The following is a 19,046-nucleotide window of genomic DNA, read 5'->3' on the forward strand; positions in this document are numbered from 1 at the left end:
CCATTATAAAAATTTGTGGACTCCTTTTATTATTCTTTCATATATAAGACATACCTCAGTTTTAATTTCATGATTGTAAAACTTTTGTTTTGGTTTGTTCTTACTCCCTGAACTCGTTAGTTTTTCTCTCAATTTTTGGATAGAACTTTTTTACTGTTCAATTACACCCTCCTTAATTTCTGTCTATTCTCTTTCTTCAACCTCTCCTCCCTCAACCGACCACCGCGATTATGGAGATTAGTCTCCATGTCTGTGACTCTAGTAGAGGGCGAGATAGAAACTAGAAAGTTTAACTATATATATATAATGGGAATTTAAAAAAAAAAATCTATATATATTATAAAACAATTCAAAACACAAAACATTTACAAAACACTTCAAATTACTTTCACTTTTGTGTCACGTTATAACACTTCTATATATATATATATATATATTCTTTACCAAACACTAACAAAGAAAGTACTAGTTAAATTTATTGAATTTGAATGTATTAACATTCAATACGACTAAAAAATACAAATGCTTTTTTCCATATATAGCGAGACATCGACTAGTACTGTGGATGAAGACCATCAAAAGAGGAAAGAAATGCAGCGGCTAGTTTGTGACCGACTTGAATCTGGGACTTGGTATCCAAGTGCTTCTGATCTTTTAAAAAGGTTGATCCCATGGCATCAACAGTCTTAACATATGTATCATTATAATTCAGCTGAATAGATCTTATACGATTCATATATGGTCCTTGATCTGCTGAGCATATTGCTACCTGCAAACAAAAGCTTGCTACTTCAAAATCACTAAATATGAAACTCTCTAAATATATCTCTACTTTAAATATTTTGTTTTAAGGTTAAATACTAAAAACCTCTCTAAGGTTTGAACCCTTCAATTCCCCCATCTGGCCGGAAGCCTTTGGAGCAGATTGGAGCCGTCAGCACACTTTCCCATTCAAAGAACAATCACCAGCTCCACCTCCCCCACTTCAAAACCCCCACCCTCCTCCCTCCCCAAAATCCCCTGTTTTAAGCCATTCGATCTCTTCTTTATGGAAAGCGCACTTTTTAGCATGTTTTAAGGCCAACAGGCAACACCCTTTTCCTCAACGCTTAAATAGTGTAGAAGAGATCAAACAACGAAAAGGGCTTTTTCTGAAAGAACTCTTCATTACTGAATGTGTGAATGTTTACTTATTTGTCTGTATTTGCATCCGGGGCATAAAAATCTGATGGTTTCTGTTGGATAGATTTTCGGATTGCACAAACAGTTTTCTGTTAGGTGTTCCGATTCCGAAAAGCCTTGAAAACAGCAAAGGCAATAGCAACCCTTCAAGGTTGCGGTGGGGATCCCAGATTATGAACGGCTTCTTGGCCGACAAGAAAGAGCAGCCGCAGCAGGCGACGGTCCAAGCGAAGAATATAATTTTTTTTTTTTTTTGGTTAAATACTAAATACCCCATGGGGTTTCACAACTTTATTTTTTCTTTCCTAGAATTTGATTTTTATCACAGGAGGTCTATGTGATTTTGATAATAGACCAAATTAGTCCTTCGTCAGTTAATCGTTAGTTGACTTAACGAAATTTCACGTGGATCAATCAGATGTTGACATGTGGCACTTACTTCTTTAAATTAAAAAAAAAAATGTATTTTTTTTTTTAAAAAAAAAAACAAAGAAAAAGAAAAAAAATTTTGGGTGGCTCGCCACCCCATCTAGCCACCACCCCTCAGGCTCCAAGTGGGCCTAAACCACCAACCACCATTGGGGTGGCTTCTGCCACTTAGCTCCATGAGCCACCCCCAGTATCCACCGGGGGTGGTTTCGGCCACCCCCTTGGTCACCCAGGGGGTGGCCGAGCCACCCCCATCCGGCCAGATGGGGGTGGCCGAGCCAACCCCAAATGGCCAAGAACCACCCCCAATTTTATTTTATTTTATTATTTTTTTTTTATTTAAAAAAAAAATTAAGTAAGTGTCACGTGTCAACATTTGATTGGTCCACATGAAATTCTGTTAAGTCAACTGATTGAGGACTAATTTGGTCTATTATCAAAACCACATGGACCTTCTGTGATAAAAATCAAACTCTAGGGAAAAAAAAATAAAGTTGTGAAACCCCATGGGGTATTTAGTATTTAACCTTTTTTTTAAAAAAATTAATTTTTTAATATTTTTAATTCTTTAAAAAAAATCAAAAAATTAATTATAGAACACGTGGCACAATTTGATTGGTACTGACGTGGTATTCCGTTAAGTTTTGAATGAAATTTTAATGGATGTACCATCTCCATCTTTATGAAAACCACAAATACCTCATGTGATAAAAATGAAAACTTATAGGGCAAAAAATAAAGAGTTTAAACCTCATGGGGTTTTTAGTATTTAACCCTTTGTTTTATTGGTAAAACCAACTTTAAAAAAAAAAAAAAAAAAAAAAAAATTCAAAGATTAATAGGGAAAGAGATAAAAATTTATATTATTTCATATTCATTTGGTGAGTGACCAAATGGTACTCACTATCTTTAGTGAGTACTGTTTACTCACCATTTATTTTGGATTAAAATGATGAGGCTGAAAATGGAAGATTTTAGCCACTTTCATCAAATTGTCTCATCAAAATAACAAAAAAAAATGGATTTAGTGAAGCAGCAAAAAATGCTATAAAATATGACTCTAAAGAAACTATATCTTATTTATCTCACTTGGTTTTAAAAAAATAATATGTATCTAAAGACCCAGAAGACACAAAAGAAAACACTAAGGAGTTCAGCTAACATTTTGATGTATAATATATGACAACTTTTTAATAACAAAAATAAATAAAAATCCGTACCATGATTACGGGGAGGTTAGAAATGTTGAGATCTTGTCGGAGATTGTTGATGAAATTCTCCAATCTGCCCTTATATAACTTGGAATCATTATCCGACGTATCGCTCTCACCTTGGAACCAAAGCAGCGCTCGAATTTTCCCACCGCCATTCAAGGAGGCTTTTGCCCTATCCACCAGCCGGTTGTTTAGTACAGTCCCCCGACCCCACATCGCTATCCTGGTTCCTCCTATAGCACAGGGCACCAGACCAATGGTCCCAAAGGTCGGGACTTTAGACAAGATTTCATTCGCAAAAGGCATCCCGGGTCCGATCCCACAGGTCTTCAAAACATCAATATCCTTGTGGAGAGGCTCATGGGCGGGAACCCAGGTCTTGTTTGCATTTAGTCGGAGGATGTTTTTGTTGGAGGCGCATTCCGGAGGGATTTTGCCGTCCCATCTGACGATGTTTTTGGTGTCGTTATGGTTGCCTCCTCGACCGGACATGTTGCTTTGTCCGGCCAACAGAAATATGCTGTTAGGTTGACATCTTCCAACCTTCACATTAGCAACGAATGCGAAGCAGAAGAACAAGGAGAGAAACATCCTTTTTGTCGGGATGTCTCTTCTGCTATGTTGGAAGCAAGATATATGGTTTCATTTTATATTAATTACTTTCCAGTTTGCAATATTACAGACTGTATAATTTGTTTCCAGCTCTGGTATATGATATTAACTGTGTCAAAAAAAAAAAAAACAGATTTTAAAGATACGGTTACTTGTTTTATGAAATTTGTTTTAACTAATATATTCTTACCATCCAAAAAAAGAAATACTGACAGTAGCCTTTGATTTGAGCCTCATTTCCATAACTGATAAAACAAACAAGAATTTCAGCATTGTGGAGAGAAAAAAAAGTACTGGTATATATATAATATAGATATAGATAACTAGCACCATACATTAAACAAAGACCATAATTAATATATAAACAAAGAGTTAATTTATATATAAACAAGTTATGTATGAAGTGTTTGTCAATAGTTTAATCCTGTCTTGGCTGAACAATTAATGCGTGAATTAAGAAGAATTGTCTTACTCTCTTCATGTTTGAAATCAACGTTGCTAACACAAGTTAATTTCTTGACATCCATCTGTTATTAACCGACACCGACTCGGCTGTTACAGTGGAAATCTAGAAACTGGTTTCCTACGAGAATGAGAGCGGATGAGCTGTGCTGAGCAAAGGGTCCAACGTAGTGCTCATTGGTCATGGGACAACTATCTTCAAGGTCGTAGAGGAGTAATGCTACACTTACTCACATCTTGACATTTATTTTCAAACTAGTAATTCTAAAAGTCTCTATAGTATTACTCTTGTATCTTTCAAAAAATAAAGTGACATTTAAAATTTAAAAATGATAAATCACAAGTCTAATGGTGATTTTAAAAGCCACGTTATTCTTAGAGAGACACAAAAATGACTTGTAGCATTACTCATTTTCACACACCTGGCTTTTAAGCCATCATTGGATTAAAATTCAATAAAAATTCATCTCATATTTGGTAAATTAAGACTATCTTTAGTTCAAATGAATTTGAGAGATCCGATTAGTTATATTTAATCCACAGATCTATCTCTAAAATATATATATATATATATATATATATATTCTTAAAATATAATTAACTGAATTCTCACTAATTCAAATGATCGAAGATTCATTTCCGTTAAAAGCCACCTATTCATTAAAGATTTCGTAAAGAAGAGGATAAATGTTTGCGTCATCGTAGGTTATTTAAAAGATAGACTATTGCTGTTGGGAGAGATAATTTCCTTTTTTGACGACTTTGTCGTTAGATGGGAGGAAAAGGACAATAATTTCCTTTATTGTTTTTTTTTTTTTTTTGTGACATGTTTACACTAAGAAATGAGAGAATGATTTAAATTAATGACCTCTTCTTCATGATTGAACTATCCCTTGGGAACATAATTTCCTTTATTGTCGTTAGAACAGGTGTAACACCACGTGGAATAATTATATTATTTTATAATATTTATAAATTGATATCCCTTAGAATTCTTCTTAATGAGGAAGCTGCTAAGTGACAGAAATTTAATAAGGTAACTTCCTCATTAAATTCTGAAACATAACTTATTTTAAATGCTTGGATGAGATAGACGACTGAAATTTATGAATTTAAGAATCTCAAATTTAAAAAGAATTCTAGGGATCTCAATTTTGTTAAGTAACTGTCTTAGGAGTTCAATTAATGTGACTTTCCATTTGTTTTATATTTCTTTTATTTTAAAGTCTTAATATCTTAAAACTCAATTCTTTGTATTTATATTTTATGGTAATTGGAGCCTTAATTAAAGAGCACTAACTAACCTTTTTTTTTACCATAATTGAGGCCTTAATTAAAGAGCATTGGCCGACTTTTTGTCATAATTAACCTAATGATCTCCAAATAATTTGGGACCAAAAAATACACTGTCACTCTAAGTTTTAATAAGAGTTGAACTTGTCTAAAGTATATCAATCTATATGAAACGGAGGTCATTAGCTTAAATTCCCCTCCCTTTCCCTTCGTGTGGACATGTAAAAATAATAATAATAATAATAATAATAATAATAATAATAATAGGAGTCAAATCGCACTACCTCGTCAGGCCACTCTGAGTTGTAAGTAACTGCAGTTATAAAAGTAACACATTTTAGAGGTAAAACTATGCGTCAACGACTCAATAAGTAAAAGCTCAACTATTTTTTTTTTTTTTTTGGACATGTCCGCGTAAGAGGGGAGATGGGGGTTTGAACTAGTGATTTTCGTTTCATTAGGCGTGGTCCCAACTGATTGAGCTACCTCTTGAGAACAAAAAGTCCTACTAAATTGGTGTGCGGTGTGTGCCCTCTTTATTATGATAAAGAATCTCTCTTTTATTGAACTGAAAACGTTAAAATGCTAAAAATTGTTTTTCTACGATCAGGGGACAAAATATTTCAAAATAAAATACTCTTTTTTGCTTGAGAATTCAATAAACTAATTTACTCTGGTTGAAAATAGCGGTGAAATTCTTTTATTCAAACACAACGAGAGAGAAGTTTTCTTTTGGTGAATATTAAAGCTGTAAACTAGTTATATCTCAAGCTGGTTTTCTACTATCTACTAGCAACAAATACTTGATTGTAAAAGACTTGGCCCAACTAGTATGGGCCTAAACTAGCATACTACACAAGTCAATTTGGCCCAACAAAACCAAAACATGATTAAGAATAAACACTTGAAAAAATTGGATCAAATAACCTACTAAACATGTTTTGGATAAATCTCAAAGTTGATTCAATGGTTGTTCTTGATGCAATTTAAGATAAAAATGCTTTAACACTCAAAAGAACCATTTGATATGAGATTTTTGGCCATAAAAGTTTATGATATGACCTAAGAATCCATGTTCATTACCCATTTTAAAAACACCTTTCACATCATTTAACAAGCCATGAACTTTGGGTATAAGATCTTAAATCACTCTCACAAAAACCATCATTAGTTAGACCATTACATAGTTCTTAAAAATCTTTTCTACAAAAACATATAGGTTTTCACTATTGTCTCAAAAGTTGGTCTCTTATTTAGGGTTTTGGCATGTTTTTGTCTTGAAATCCAAGAGTTAACATCATGTAATGTTGCTTTTCTATAGTCTAGTGGTCAATGAATGAAAAGTTTCATGAACTGAGGTTAAAATCATGCAAATATTTATTAAATAAATTATGGTTAACCCCAAGGAGTTAGATCAAGTGGTAAAGATCTTGGTCTTGGTAGCATTCTATCAGGTCTAAGGTTTGAATTGTCTTGGGTACAAGCAATTTTTTTGACCAGCCCGACAACAAAGTCGGAGTATTTCTTGGTCATAAAAATAAAATGAAAAATTATGGTTATTGCTATGTAAATAGCTTGTTTAGCAAAAAATTATGTTTTGCTAAAATCACGGAATTTTAAATTATGGTTGGTGTATAGAGCTAAACACTTTGGACCAACTCACATGGTAAACATGGGCTAGAGTAAGGGTGTGACACAAATATCTTCTAAGTTTTTTAAAAATTAAATGGACAGGCCTTTTCTCAAGAATTCTTATTTGAGAATTTAATCACCATTAAGTTGCGTGTTAGTGCTCCAAGTAACATGGGGCACACGTTTAAATGCAATCACTTAATTGCATCGGACTAATTTGTACTTAACAACATTAATTAACCCATTTGGATCTGGATCCCCTCTAATTGGGGAAAAATTGGAGATTTTTCAATTGTTAATCGTGGCCCTTTATTTTAAATCTAATGGTCTATAAAATCATTTAAACCTATGTAAAACAAAAGTCAACATTTAATGCATAGTTATACAAAAACAGCTGACATTTTATAAATTATTAAATTTAAAATGAAGGATCACGATTAACAATTAAAAAATCTTTAATTTTTCTTCAATCGGAAGACATCTGAATTCTTTTACAATAATAAGATTGCGGTTCCATTCCTACCCCGTTCGATCCCTTTGTTAAAAAAAGATGACGGTCGCATTGAGTCTTGACTTATTCGGTCAGAAAGTTCGTCGCCCGTGCCTTAGTGCCTATCCTTGTTTGTTCAGAAAAATCGTTAACTCAATTTGTTTGTTTGTGCCGACTAGGCAAACCAAAAATCGTAGACTTTACTTGTTTTTTGAAAAATTATGGCACATATTCTTTCCTCCTGCTTCCACACTTTTTAACTTTAGGCTTCGTTTGTTTTGGTGTATAATAATTTTTAAAAAATATTTTTTTAGGTGTTTGGTGCAATGAAAAATAATAGTTCAAGAAAAATATTTTTGGTTTGACCAAAAAAGCCTCTTTAATTTCCATAAAATGGTTTTAATTTTTGAAAACAATAAACTATTTTTTAAGTTTGAGGATTTCATTCTTAAATCAACAAATCCAACCTGAACGTTGCTGGGATCCCACCAAGACTTCACGGGGCCACCGTCAGGATCCAGTTAAGACCCTATCAAAACTTGATTGGAATTTGGCCGAGACATCATTGAGACCTGGTCAAGACACCGTCAAGATGTAGTCAGGACCCTGCTTGGATTTGATCAGGACTCGTCAAGACTCAGTCGAAACTGCGTCAAGACTTCACCGAGACCCTGCTTGAACCTGGTCAGGACTCGTGGGACCCGACAAGGTCACTGTCAAGACCTGGTCGAAACATTGTCATAATTTACTAAGGGTACCTTCTTCATTGGGAGGAACATCAACAATTTTTTTGTAGTTTGAGAGGACATTGTCATAATTGAAATTTTGGGTGTAACATTGTCAATTTTGTAATAATTTTAAAAAGGTATGTGGACTTTCCAAGAAAAAAAAAATAGTTTTCATAGTTGTTGGTGATACCATTTACTAGAGATCCCTAACTCCTAAGGGCCTATTCAAATCCAACGAAGCCTGTTATCTGAGGAGTCCAAGAAAGTTTATCCACGTCACCGACAAACATAGTCCCCCTCTGGAGTGTCACTAAATATTGTTTTCCCAAGAACCAATCAGCCTATCAAGAGATTCACTGGCCGACGATCCCTTGACCATCGGACTGCCTAACCGATGGATATATGGAAAGAGGGACCATAGAGGGAAAGGCATCCCATCATTAACGGCCTTGCACATTTGGACTTGCCATAATGATGTCATTCCTATAAGTAAAGGAGACGAACCTTGTTATGAGGTATGCCCAATTTTCCCTTCTCATTCTCTTCCTTCCCCTAGTCTCCCCCAAAAACACTCTAACTAGTAACTTAGGCATTAGAGTATCGTCTATCGGCACCTCCCAAAAGTCACCCATTTTTTTTTTTTTTCTTATAGGTATTCTTGGCTAGACTACCGATGTACGATTATATTCGAATAAGACACAGAATTTAAACATGAATCTTGTAACACCAGTTCCCTACCATTAGGACAATATGGCATCTTATTTTCTTTTGCAATTTTCAAAATTTAGAATCTTTTGCCTTTTCATTTTCACTTTAATAATTTGCTCCTTGATTTATGGCAATTATTACTAAAATTATGATAGGCACTTTTTTCGCATCTACTCTCAATACAAAAAGGATCATCATTCATCCATCCTAATTATATATTTTCATAAAGCTTATTGGGCACGGGATGCAGGTTATCACTTATCAGTTGCTCAGATGATTACTCTTTCTATTTTTTAATTGTAATTGATTATGAAAGAAATTGATTAAGTAACCAACTTTGGTGGTGTTCTCTAGTTTACTCTTCTTGAATCTAAGTTGGCATATATGAAGCATCACATATATCCAAATCCACAACATTTTCTGGTGCTTTGTTCATTTCTAGTATAAACATTTTTGTTTTATCTGTAAAAGCATTTTTGTTCTATGTGTAGAATGGGAACTGCTACAATAAAGAAAGATTGAAAGGGGTTGAGTGAAATATTTATAATCCGAAAAGACTTGGACGTTTGGAAGTCCATGACAATGATCCTTCGAATACTATTGCATTAAAATAAAAATAAAAACACAGTTTAGTCAGTGTTTTCAGCGAAGTGTCACCACAAATAAAGTTGAATAGTATTAAATAGACACAAGTGACTAATTTAAAACTAAAATGCCCTTATTGTACTAAAGTTTCTAGTGCGACAAATCTTTTATATGGAATTTGTTTTCCTTCTCTAGATATTATATATGCTCTTGGAGCTCATTTTTGGAAAATGAAATGCAAAGGATTAGTGGTAATTTCTGTTAGGGGATATATTGATCATGTGGGAAAACTAATGAGAACCTTTTGAATTATTGCAACTATTTCCCAATAGTTGCATATCTTGCAAGAGTTGTGCAACTCAATCGAGAGAAACGCAATTCTTGAAATGATAGGCGTTATCCTTTACCAACAAACACCTCGTATGAAAACCTATCACTAAATGAGAGATAATTGAAAGAGTGAAAGCGCTAGCATACATTATTATACTGTGATCGCTTCATATAAATCGTAACTCATTTCGAAAAATGTCCATGATGCAATGAGACATTAAAATGTTTATATGATCTTTACTTGTTCTAAGGACATTCAATAATAATTTTTATTGTCACGTTAGATGGTAATCACTCAGATATCGGACAGTCCTTCGTTGAATCTCCTGTACTTGATTGGTAAATGATATTAGTTACATAAGATTGGATAAATTGTCAGTCGACAAGTAACTACCATCACGTACAACAAAAAGATCCCATGTTCCTCCGTTTTTCTCTCGTTTCTTTTCACACTTTTTAACTGTCTCCGTCGTTGCCGGTTTGGCGATGTTCCAAATGCTCTCACTGTCCCCTCACAAAACCCAAAAGACAGACAACAAAAATAGGAAACAAGATGGAAAAGACGACAACATGAAAGCCCCCAGTTTTAGAGTTCAAGAATTCGGACCCTTTGGCTTTCTTCTAGAAGCACTGCTTATGCCGTCTTGTTTTCATCCTTTAGAATCAAAAACTGAATCATGGAAACGCGTATTTTCACGTTGAATTAATTAATTAATTAAAGAATTTAGACAATTATAAAAAGTCTTCCACTGTATTGAAAACGTTTCTGCCATCTTTACTGTATTTCGCACACCACGCTCGCTCCTGACTTTCTTGAACCAGTCGTCGTCCACGCCTCTCTGTCGCTTCTGCTTAATATACCTTTCTTCCATCCCACAAAAAATCTTCAAAATTCTCCACCTTCTAATACACTAAAATATTCAGAGGAGCCAAAATTGGGAGAAAGAAATGGATGGATTGACACAAGTTTTAGTGGTGGCCTTCGCCGCCGGAGTTTCTACTTTTCTTTTGATACTCGTCATCTGGCGCTGGCTCTGTTTCAGAAAACGTGAAGACTTGGTTCAGACGATCACCGCAAAAGCTCCGAGCTTTCGAGCAACTCATGGGATTTCTAGAGTCCACCAAGCTGCGAGTGTTCATCATCAACCTTACTATTCAGACGGGAAAAGAAGAGGGAATCAGCATGTTTTTCCTCGCGGGGTTTCTGGGAAACATCTATTCAGTTGGGCTGATCATCCGTCGCTAATTAACGACGCCGTGGAGAATGGATGGTCCCAATTCGCTTTCTCGCGCAACGCGTCAGCGCCGGCGAGATCAACGGTGTTGGGTTTGTCATGCGCCGTTGGCGATCATGGAAAAGAGGCAGAGGCTGAGATAATCTGGGAAGTTTTTCAGGGATCGGCGGAATTCATGCAGAAGATAAGGTTTAATTCTGGTTTGAAAAGGGTGAGTACAAGCCAGCCTTCTTCATATGCTGCGTCTGTTATCAGGACATCTTTGCCTCTCCCAGGCCCTTCCTTGGGAAACAACTCTGCTTTCCCTCAAGAAGCCTATTTCGAAATCACGATTCTAAATTCTCATAGCGATGATGATGGGTCGGTTGGCAAGGTTAGGGAAGGTGAGAAGATGAAACTCATACAAGATAATTCAAATGCAAAAATTAGCAAGGTTGAAGAGTTGAAGATGGAAGGTGAAGAAAGTAGCAAAAGAGATGAGGCAGTGAAGCTGTCATTGGGGCTCACAACAGGGGGCTCTGTTCCATCAAAACTTCCCGGCACCTACCCAGGAAGCATCGGATTCAATTCCAACGGTTCTGTCCTTCTTGACGGTAAATTCTTTTCTGTTTTTTGTTGAATTTCTCTGTTACAGTATTGGGTATTTTTACATTACTTATCTTTTGTTGGGTTTCTTCTTTCAGGGATAAAACTTGTGTTTGAATCGGAAGAAGAAGCAGAATGGGGAAGAACAGAAAAGGTGATTGGTTGTGGGTTTGATCCGAGACAAAAGAAGGTGTTTTTCACAGTAGATTCACAGCTGCTGCATGTAGTCCATTGTAAGTCAGAGGAATTTGGGACTCCAATGTACCCAATTCTAGCAGCAAACGCAGAGATTTTGGTTGTGGTTAATATGGGACAAAGTCTGTTCAGATACGGGCCAGCAAATGCACAACGGACATCAAATCCTTGCTTCATACGCCCTCCTCTAAACTCCCCTGCTGCTGCTATGGGCTATGAAGACAGCAGCGATCTCTTCTCAATGACATTTGACTCCCAGAGCCTTCATGCATCTGCAATCAGAGGCACCCAGAACAGCAATAATAGACAGGCAAAAGCTCCTGACCATGATCCTGAGGTGGAACTATTTGAAATTGTCTTGGAACATGGCAGAAGATAAACATGGGTTTGGGTGGTTCAACAATCAAACTTGAACCAACTGCTCAGAAAGAAAGGAAGGAAAAAAAAAATTAACTTAATTTTGGAGTTACATTTTTCTGTTACATCATCAAATGAAGATGTTTTGGGACCTCATTGGCTTGCTCATCTCCGACAGCTGCAGTGGGCAAACTTGTTTTGTTATTTTTTGGTATTCAACCCCTTTCTTTCTTAATGTATTTTGTCCCGAAAGGAGTATTTGTTCCTTGTGAATATCAAGACACTATTTATTGTTTGTTCAAGTTATAATTTTTGTTGTATCACCAATAATGTATTTTTGTAATCAAAGAGAAGGTGATGGCATTAACAAGTAGTTGTAAAATACGTTTATGGATCGTTCATATGAACCATTGTCTTGCATGGGCAATTTGGCATGCAAATATTCAAAGCTATTAATGCACCCATTCATAGAAAAACAGGGGAATTGAAGCAGGATACCAGAGCGATCGATTTTCTCGATGTTCTTCAATTTGCTCACCGATTTTTGACTTATTTATGGCATTAGAACTTTCTATATTTTCTCTAGTTTTCCATCTTCAAGAAATTTTCTTGCCTTCCTTGGACATTAGACTATTGTTATATATATATATGAACAACGTTGTTGTAGTGAAGAACACAAGTTTTGGCATAATACAATTTCGACTTTTATCTCTTCACAAAGCTATTTTCTTTAGCTTGTTAAGAGTTTTTGGATTGAAGACCCTGATTTTCTTCATTTTTATCGCTTCAGCTACGTCAATTGGAATCAAAGCCTTAATTAGCGTGGTCTAATTACAAACAATGGGCACGCTCTAATGACGAAAATCATGGAGTGCAAGCTTTTTGAGCATATACATTGTCACATGGTGAATATGTTGTCACGTCATTTAAAATTTAAAACATAAAATAATTTGTCCGTTTTATGTTCAATGAAAATAAAAAGCATCACATTCCTTTAACACAAGGCTAATGGAAGTTTTTTATTTTATTTTATTTTATTTTTAACATGTCTACACAAGGAGATAGTGGCCTTCATTTCATAAGCTATGGTCCCAGAGCTACACCATAGGAACAAGGCTAACGAGAGTTTAACATAAAAACCAAATGAAAAGCAATTGACAGACATTGAATTAATGGGCCGCACGTAGATGTACCAGGAAATAATTAATATGGGTAACCAAAGATTTTGGAAATCAGCAAATCTTAGGAGTTAGGATAGGTGTTTAATTAAATGATATTTAAATACCATACGACCCTTTCTCTAACTTCTCATGCTTAATTAGCAGACTTCCGCCAAGTTCGCCAACGTGATGCCCATACGAAATAAAATTGATATTATATTATTTTGTGAATAAAATCTACTCGGAGAACAAGGGGCAGTTCGGTCCTCAAGCTCCGGTTCCCTTCCCAAGGGGTGGGTCTGCCGGAAAGTATCGAAAACTTCAGCTCTGCGCAGGGGAAATGTTCAGAGGTTTCGTGATGCTCCAACAACCAATGGGTGCAAAACTGCAAATTATCCGGGTGCACCCATCCGATTGCCTCGTCTCCAATATGGACTACTTTTGGGCCTCTGAGTAGTTTTCGGCGTAGCCCAATGCGATGGGCTTAGAATATGTAGGCCCGTTTAATTGGGCCTTAGTTTAGAACATGGGATTAAAAGGCTAATAAACTTTTGGTTAAAAAATTTATTTTCTAAATGCCTAAAAATAGCATGCAGTCTAATGGTTCAAGCTAATGAGACAAATGGGTAGGGGTTCAAATTATCATAGGGTGATTTATTAAAATCCCAAGCAAATCACCCACCTAGCTGCATGCCATCTTGAGGAATTGCTAAGAGCTTCTTTTTTTTTTTCAAAACCTAGTCCAAGAAACTCCATTATAATCCCATGGCTTACTTTACATTAAATTGGCCTTTTTTAATCACAAATCAAATTATTAAGGCCTAGCCCAGAAGGAAAGAAAAAAAGAGGCCTTGCTCTCTGACAAAAGCATACCAAAGCTGAAACACAAACATCAGCTAAAATGAGCAAAACAGGCAGAAATGGATACAATAGAGTGGAATAGACCAGAATGTTTGAGTGATATAAAACAAGGAAATCAAGTGTTTCAATTTACTTGCCAGTGACAAAACTCTGACAATTGATGTTTTTAATCCATTTCAGCCAAAATGGAATGCATAACAGCAACTCCACTATAAGATATAGCCATGTTTAAAAGACAGCGAGAATCCCTCTAATGAGGTTGTCCAATCATAGAAAGAGATTTAAGCATGTAATTCTGGAACCAGTAAAATAATTTAACCATATCCAGCAAAAGCAAGCACAAAGCTAGACAAGAGGGGGAAACTGCTTGGCCTGCTGCCGCACCCTTCTTCTGTACTCAGTTAGTTCCTGCAAAACGGGACCATAGAAGCAACAATTCCAAATTAGCAAGACTAAAAATTTTGGACAAGAAGTCTAGAATTAGAGATTTGTGGGATTGGAAAAACCTGGATGAAGAGCTGGTAGCCATCGGTCTGTGCTGGATCAGCAGGGTTGGGTTGGTCCAGCAAATCCTGAATGCCCACTAGAATTTGTTTTACAGTAATGGCTGGTCTCCACCCCTGAAAACAATATTAAGAGATCAGTTAACTGCAATTTTTCTTAGTCAAATGTGTGCACTAAGAAGCACAATCTGCAAATACATGCAATGGCAATGTTGAGTACTTACACTGTCCTCATTGAGGATTGACAAACACACAGTTCCAGATGGGTAGACATTTGGGTGGAAGAAACCTTGTGGAAACTTGCACTTTGGGGGCCTGCTAGGGTAGTCTTCACTGAATTGGAGGGTAAGAGGAAAGTAGCCCCCTTCCCAATCAGTCTGCAATGTCAGGAAGATAGACGCATTTATAATAAAATGAGGCATCAAACCAATGCAATTACACAATAAAGTTATATCGGCCTTATACTTCCAACAAATTAAATCTTCTAGATTCCTAAAAGCTAAAAGAGCCTTTACTTTGCTTTCACTTAGCATTTGAAATAACCTTTAATCCATAGAAATGGAAAATCATTAAATCACATAGCCTCAGACAAAAGAAAAACCTGATAATTACCATTACCAACCTCAACATTCAAAAGTAAAAAGAATGTATCAATAGAAATGTTTGTCACATAATTACATCACCTCTAGTTCCTCATCTCAGGTGGTTCGTTATCCATCGTATTGGATAATGTCTCAATAAGCCACTCAACATCAAACAGGAGGTTACAAGAAGTGAACTTGGCCTGGTTTAGTAAATGTATCGGCAATCTGAGACTTGATCTTGCATGAAGTGATAATCAATGGAAATGTGCTTCGTTCATACATGGAATAGAGGATTTTCCGTGCACCTTGTTGTCACACCAGAGCACAGGTGACTGAGGAAGGGAAACCTCAATGACCATGTATTCAGCCTCAATGCTGAAGTGGGAAACAGTTTTTTGTTTACAAGAACTCCATGAAATGAGATTATGAAAAGGAATAAACAATAACTGCTGGTTGAGGGATGGTCGTCTAGGAAATCAGCTCGTTTTGCATCAGAAAAGGCTTGAAGATGACATGTGGAGTTTGGATGGTTGCACGAAGCAACCACGAATGATTCACAGTTTGTAAAAACGCAAAATGCATTTTAGTGCACTCCAACGAAGAGTTGTTAGGAAATGCATAAATTGGCAGACTTGTCCCACAGAGAATGCAATGTCAAGCAGTGTGATCGCAAGATATTGAAGAAATCCAACGACACGTGCGTCTCATCAAAAAAAGAATCACTCGTGAATTGAGAGAGTGACGTTGACGATGACATGAGAGAAGAAATCCCCTTGCCACCAAGCATGTTACTTTTACGTAGCAGCTTGGTGATGTACCGGTGTTGGGATAGAAAAATTGCTGATCAAATAACACCTCGACACCAAGGAAATAATGAAGAGTCCCCACATCCTTCAAGGCAAATTCCTTCTATAGATTGCAAATAAGCTAAGATTGACAAAGACTCAGGCCCAGTTATAAATATATCATCAACATAGATTAAAATGTATATAGGAGACCGGCCACTGTTACACACAAACGAAGAGGGATCTGATTTAGAGCCCGGAAATTCTAATTCCAATAGTCGAGTGCTCAGCCGTGAAAACCAAGCCCGAGGAACTTGTTTAAGGCCATAAAGTGCCTTCTGTAAATGGTAAACACGATCAGGGAAAGATGGGCAAGCGAAGCCCGGGGATGAGTCATGAAAACATTTTTCTTCAAAGACTCCATGAAGAAAAGCATTCTCGACATCAAGTTGACGAGTGAGCCAGTTTGAAGAAATGGCAAGAGACAATACCAATCAAATGGGAACCGATTTAAAACAGGACTACAGGTCTCCTCGTAATCATTCTTGTTGTCAATGAAAACCTACAGCGACAAGACAAGCTTTGTAACACTTAATTGAACCATCAGCCCTTCTTTTTATTTGAAAAACCCACTTACAACCCACCAAATTCATGTTAGGCCGTGGAGGCACAAGATTCCAAGTTCCATTCTTCATTCATGGCCTGTCGCCATTCAGCATGCTTGGAAGATGAAAAAAAAGAGGTGGGCTCGATGGAGGAGGGACCTGAAGTGGAGACAGTGAGGGCCTTGGCTTAGGGTACTGTATGAAGCCATCAAACACTGGCTTTGGTTTGAAGTTGTTATTTCGAGCTCTGGTGTGCATTGGCTGCACTGGTGCAGTTGGCACAACTGGACAATGATCAAGAGGGGACTGTGGACATGATGCAAGGACTGAATCATGATAAATAGCAGGTAAGGTGTTGAAGAAAAACCACAAAGAAACAGAGGATTAAAAAAAATGACATTTAGTAGGCGTGTTATGATACCATAAAGAGTTTTAGTTTAAGCATGACTTGAATTGATTCCTTTGAATGTTATTGATTCTTTAGTTTAAGCATCACATTGACAGCTGTTACAAATCTACAATTGTTATCTAATCATTATTTGCTTTTGTTTCTTAGTGTCCTTGTGTATACTTCAGGTGTACTTAGGGGCACCTCACACTTTTTTATAAAGTAGCTTGATTGCCTATAAAAAATAAAATAAAAACAATTTTTATCTAATCATTTGAATTTGGTTTAAGTTCATCTTGAGTTTGAACTGTTGCCTTCTTATCTGCATTTATCTTCTTGCTATTGCTGCTACGGTGGTGATTCTTATCATGATCAGGTGGTTCGTTATGCATCGTATTGAATATTGTCTCAATAAAAATGAATACCCATTATCATGAAATCAACAAACCCTTGTTTAACTATTTGGGTCAGCTACAAAAATTCTGCTTCACAAATCAAATCTATCCAAAAGCATGTATTTTCTCACATCAGAGACCATCATGCCATCCAATATCCATCACTACTCGACCCACATCCATATATCCTTTTGCAAGCTAGATTACCTAAAGATATCACTCCCATGTCCTTGTTATGTGCATTTACTAATCTCTGTCCCACAAGACCAGTTCACCAAACCAACTCTCTTGCGATCATGTCAAAACACCATAGGATGTAATTCAAAATTAAGAATTAAAAGGAACATATTGCACTTAGTGAAAGCTCAAAAAATTAAAACTAGCAAAAAGCAACGGATGAACGGTGGACATGAAATCAAATATTATATCATCACCAATAGAAGCACCCAGAAAATAAAGAAATTTCACAACCACTTCTCTACAATTTGCATTAATGGGATATTCGTCAAACTTGCAAAGTTCCCAAATTGCACTAATTGCATCAAGAAGAAAATAAATAAAGGGACTCACCCCAGGCTTGCCAGGGATGATACACTGCCAGTTCATCAAATTCACAGACCCATCTGCAGCGGTCTCCGGCTTCGCCACAAAGCCCTAACAATGAATGAATTGAACGAATGAGTAGATACCAAAAAAAAAAAAAGTAAGGAAGAACGTCAAGGGAGGATATAGAACAAAGGCAATTGAAAGTGAGCGTACGGACATGGGGGTGATTCTTACGCCAGGATTTCCGCTCCTCGGCAAGACGGCCACGCGCAATACCTCCAGACATTCTCTCTCTCCCTCTCCCTCTGTTGCTCTGCGACTGGAATGGGGTTTCGGATTCTGACGCGCAGACTTGGAAATCCTCTACCGTAGCAATTGAAGATAACGACAGAGTTCCATTTCAAATATAGTCTCCATTAATTTATTAATTATAACTTAAATTTTTTACATTTAATATGCAAGATACTTTAGCCATCTTTTACGACTTTCCTTTCTCTTTCCTCAAAAAAAATAAAAATAAATAAATAAATAGAAAGAAAAATTGTCCAAGTAATACCTCTGACTTTTCAACTGACATGATCAAATCCCTCTCATCCATGACCATTCGGAAGCTTTTGCATGCATTTCATCATTCATCTTTGCTTTGGTAGTGTAGAGAGGATTATTAGATAAAACAATTACATGATAAGAGATGCCTTTTCTTTATTCAAACCCCAAATACTAAAAACTGGTCCATGGATTTTCATTGAATCATTACAAAAAATACAACTCTTGAGTTTGCACCTTTAAAAAAATCAATCATGGGAATTGGATAGAGAGGGATGCCAAAGGTTGTGGGTCTTCCTGGAGGTGGGGGTGTGGCCGTAAATGAACAATGTTACTCATAAACATGCCTAGACTCGACTCAGTCTAATTCGACTCAATTATTAAATGGGTCGTTTAGGAGCGCAAAATTAGATTCAATTATTAAACGATACATATTCTTATAAAACTTAGTATAAGGCTCAACTCATATATATATATTAGTTAACTAGACTCAATTATTAAATGGGTCGTTCAGGAACGCAAAATTAGGCTCAATTATTAAACGATACATATTCTTATAAAACTTAGTATAAGGCTCAACTCATATATATATATGAGTTAACTAGACTCAATTATTAAATGGGTCGTTCAGGAGCG

General features: G+C 36.3%; 3 protein-coding genes across 4 annotated transcripts; 1 reads left to right on the forward strand and 2 right to left on the reverse strand.

Annotated features, from left to right (window-relative positions):
- Nucleotides 1-553: 553 nt before the first annotated feature.
- On the reverse strand, nucleotides 554-6,997 carry LOC132185096 (probable carbohydrate esterase At4g34215). The gene is made up of 3 exons (XM_059598916.1): nucleotides 6,968-6,997; nucleotides 2,832-3,347; nucleotides 554-769 (listed from the first exon to the last, which is right to left on the reverse strand). Exons 1-3 carry the CDS (start codon nucleotides 6,995-6,997, stop codon nucleotides 554-556), a joined length of 762 nt encoding a protein of 253 aa, XP_059454899.1.
- A 3,524-nt stretch (nucleotides 6,998-10,521) lies between these two features.
- Nucleotides 10,522-12,357, forward strand: LOC132185033 (uncharacterized). Its single transcript, XM_059598852.1, has 2 exons — nucleotides 10,522-11,493; nucleotides 11,584-12,357. The coding sequence occupies exons 1-2, from the start codon at nucleotides 10,614-10,616 to the stop codon at nucleotides 12,057-12,059; spliced, it is 1,356 nt and encodes a 451-aa protein (XP_059454835.1). The 5' UTR covers nucleotides 10,522-10,613; the 3' UTR covers nucleotides 12,060-12,357.
- A 1,780-nt stretch (nucleotides 12,358-14,137) lies between these two features.
- On the reverse strand, nucleotides 14,138-18,596 carry LOC132185631 (SUMO-conjugating enzyme SCE1-like). 2 transcript variants are annotated; one of them, XM_059599392.1, is made up of 6 exons: nucleotides 18,421-18,596; nucleotides 18,082-18,227; nucleotides 17,889-17,972; nucleotides 14,786-14,938; nucleotides 14,565-14,678; nucleotides 14,138-14,466 (listed from the first exon to the last, which is right to left on the reverse strand). In XM_059599392.1, exons 2-6 carry the CDS (start codon nucleotides 18,148-18,150, stop codon nucleotides 14,404-14,406), a joined length of 483 nt encoding a protein of 160 aa, XP_059455375.1. In that variant the 5' UTR covers nucleotides 18,151-18,227; nucleotides 18,421-18,596; the 3' UTR covers nucleotides 14,138-14,403. The 2 variants fall into 2 exon arrangements, with proteins under 2 accessions (XP_059455375.1, XP_059455373.1); XM_059599390.1 differs by lacking the exon at nucleotides 18,421-18,596 and having other exon boundaries at nucleotides 18,082-18,287.
- Between the last annotated feature and the right edge of the window lie 450 nt (nucleotides 18,597-19,046).

The sequence above is a fragment of the Corylus avellana genome, chromosome ca6 (assembly GCF_901000735.1).
Source record: "Corylus avellana chromosome ca6, CavTom2PMs-1.0".
Lineage (NCBI taxonomy): Eukaryota > Viridiplantae > Streptophyta > Magnoliopsida > Fagales > Betulaceae > Corylus > Corylus avellana.

Excerpts from the sequence above, each read along its gene's own strand:
- LOC132185033 (XM_059598852.1), top strand. The coding sequence starts at position 10,614 with ATGGATGGATTGACACAAGTTTTAGTGGTGGCCTTCGCCGCCGGAGTT. Across the intron at positions 11,494-11,583 it reads CGGTTCTGTCCTTCTTGACG|GGATAAAACTTGTGTTTGAA; the intron begins GTAAATTCTTTT and ends TTCTTCTTTCAG.
- LOC132185631 (XM_059599392.1), bottom strand. The coding sequence starts at position 18,150 with ATGTCTGGAGGTATTGCGCGTGGCCGTCTTGCCGAGGAGCGGAAATCC. Across the intron at positions 17,973-18,081 it reads GGCGTAAGAATCACCCCCAT|GGCTTTGTGGCGAAGCCGGA; the intron begins GTCCGTACGCTC and ends ATTCATTGTTAG. Across the intron at positions 14,467-14,564 it reads GCTACCAGCTCTTCATCCAG|GAACTAACTGAGTACAGAAG; the intron begins GTTTTTCCAATC and ends CCCGTTTTGCAG.
- LOC132185096 (XM_059598916.1), bottom strand. The coding sequence starts at position 6,997 with ATGTTACTTGGAGCACTAACACGCAACTTA. Across the intron at positions 3,348-6,967 it reads GAGCACTAACACGCAACTTA|AGCATATTTCTGTTGGCCGG; the intron begins ATGGTGATTAAA and ends TGTCAACCTAAC. Across the intron at positions 770-2,831 it reads CTAACCTCCCCGTAATCATG|GTAGCAATATGCTCAGCAGA; the intron begins GTACGGATTTTT and ends TTTTGTTTGCAG.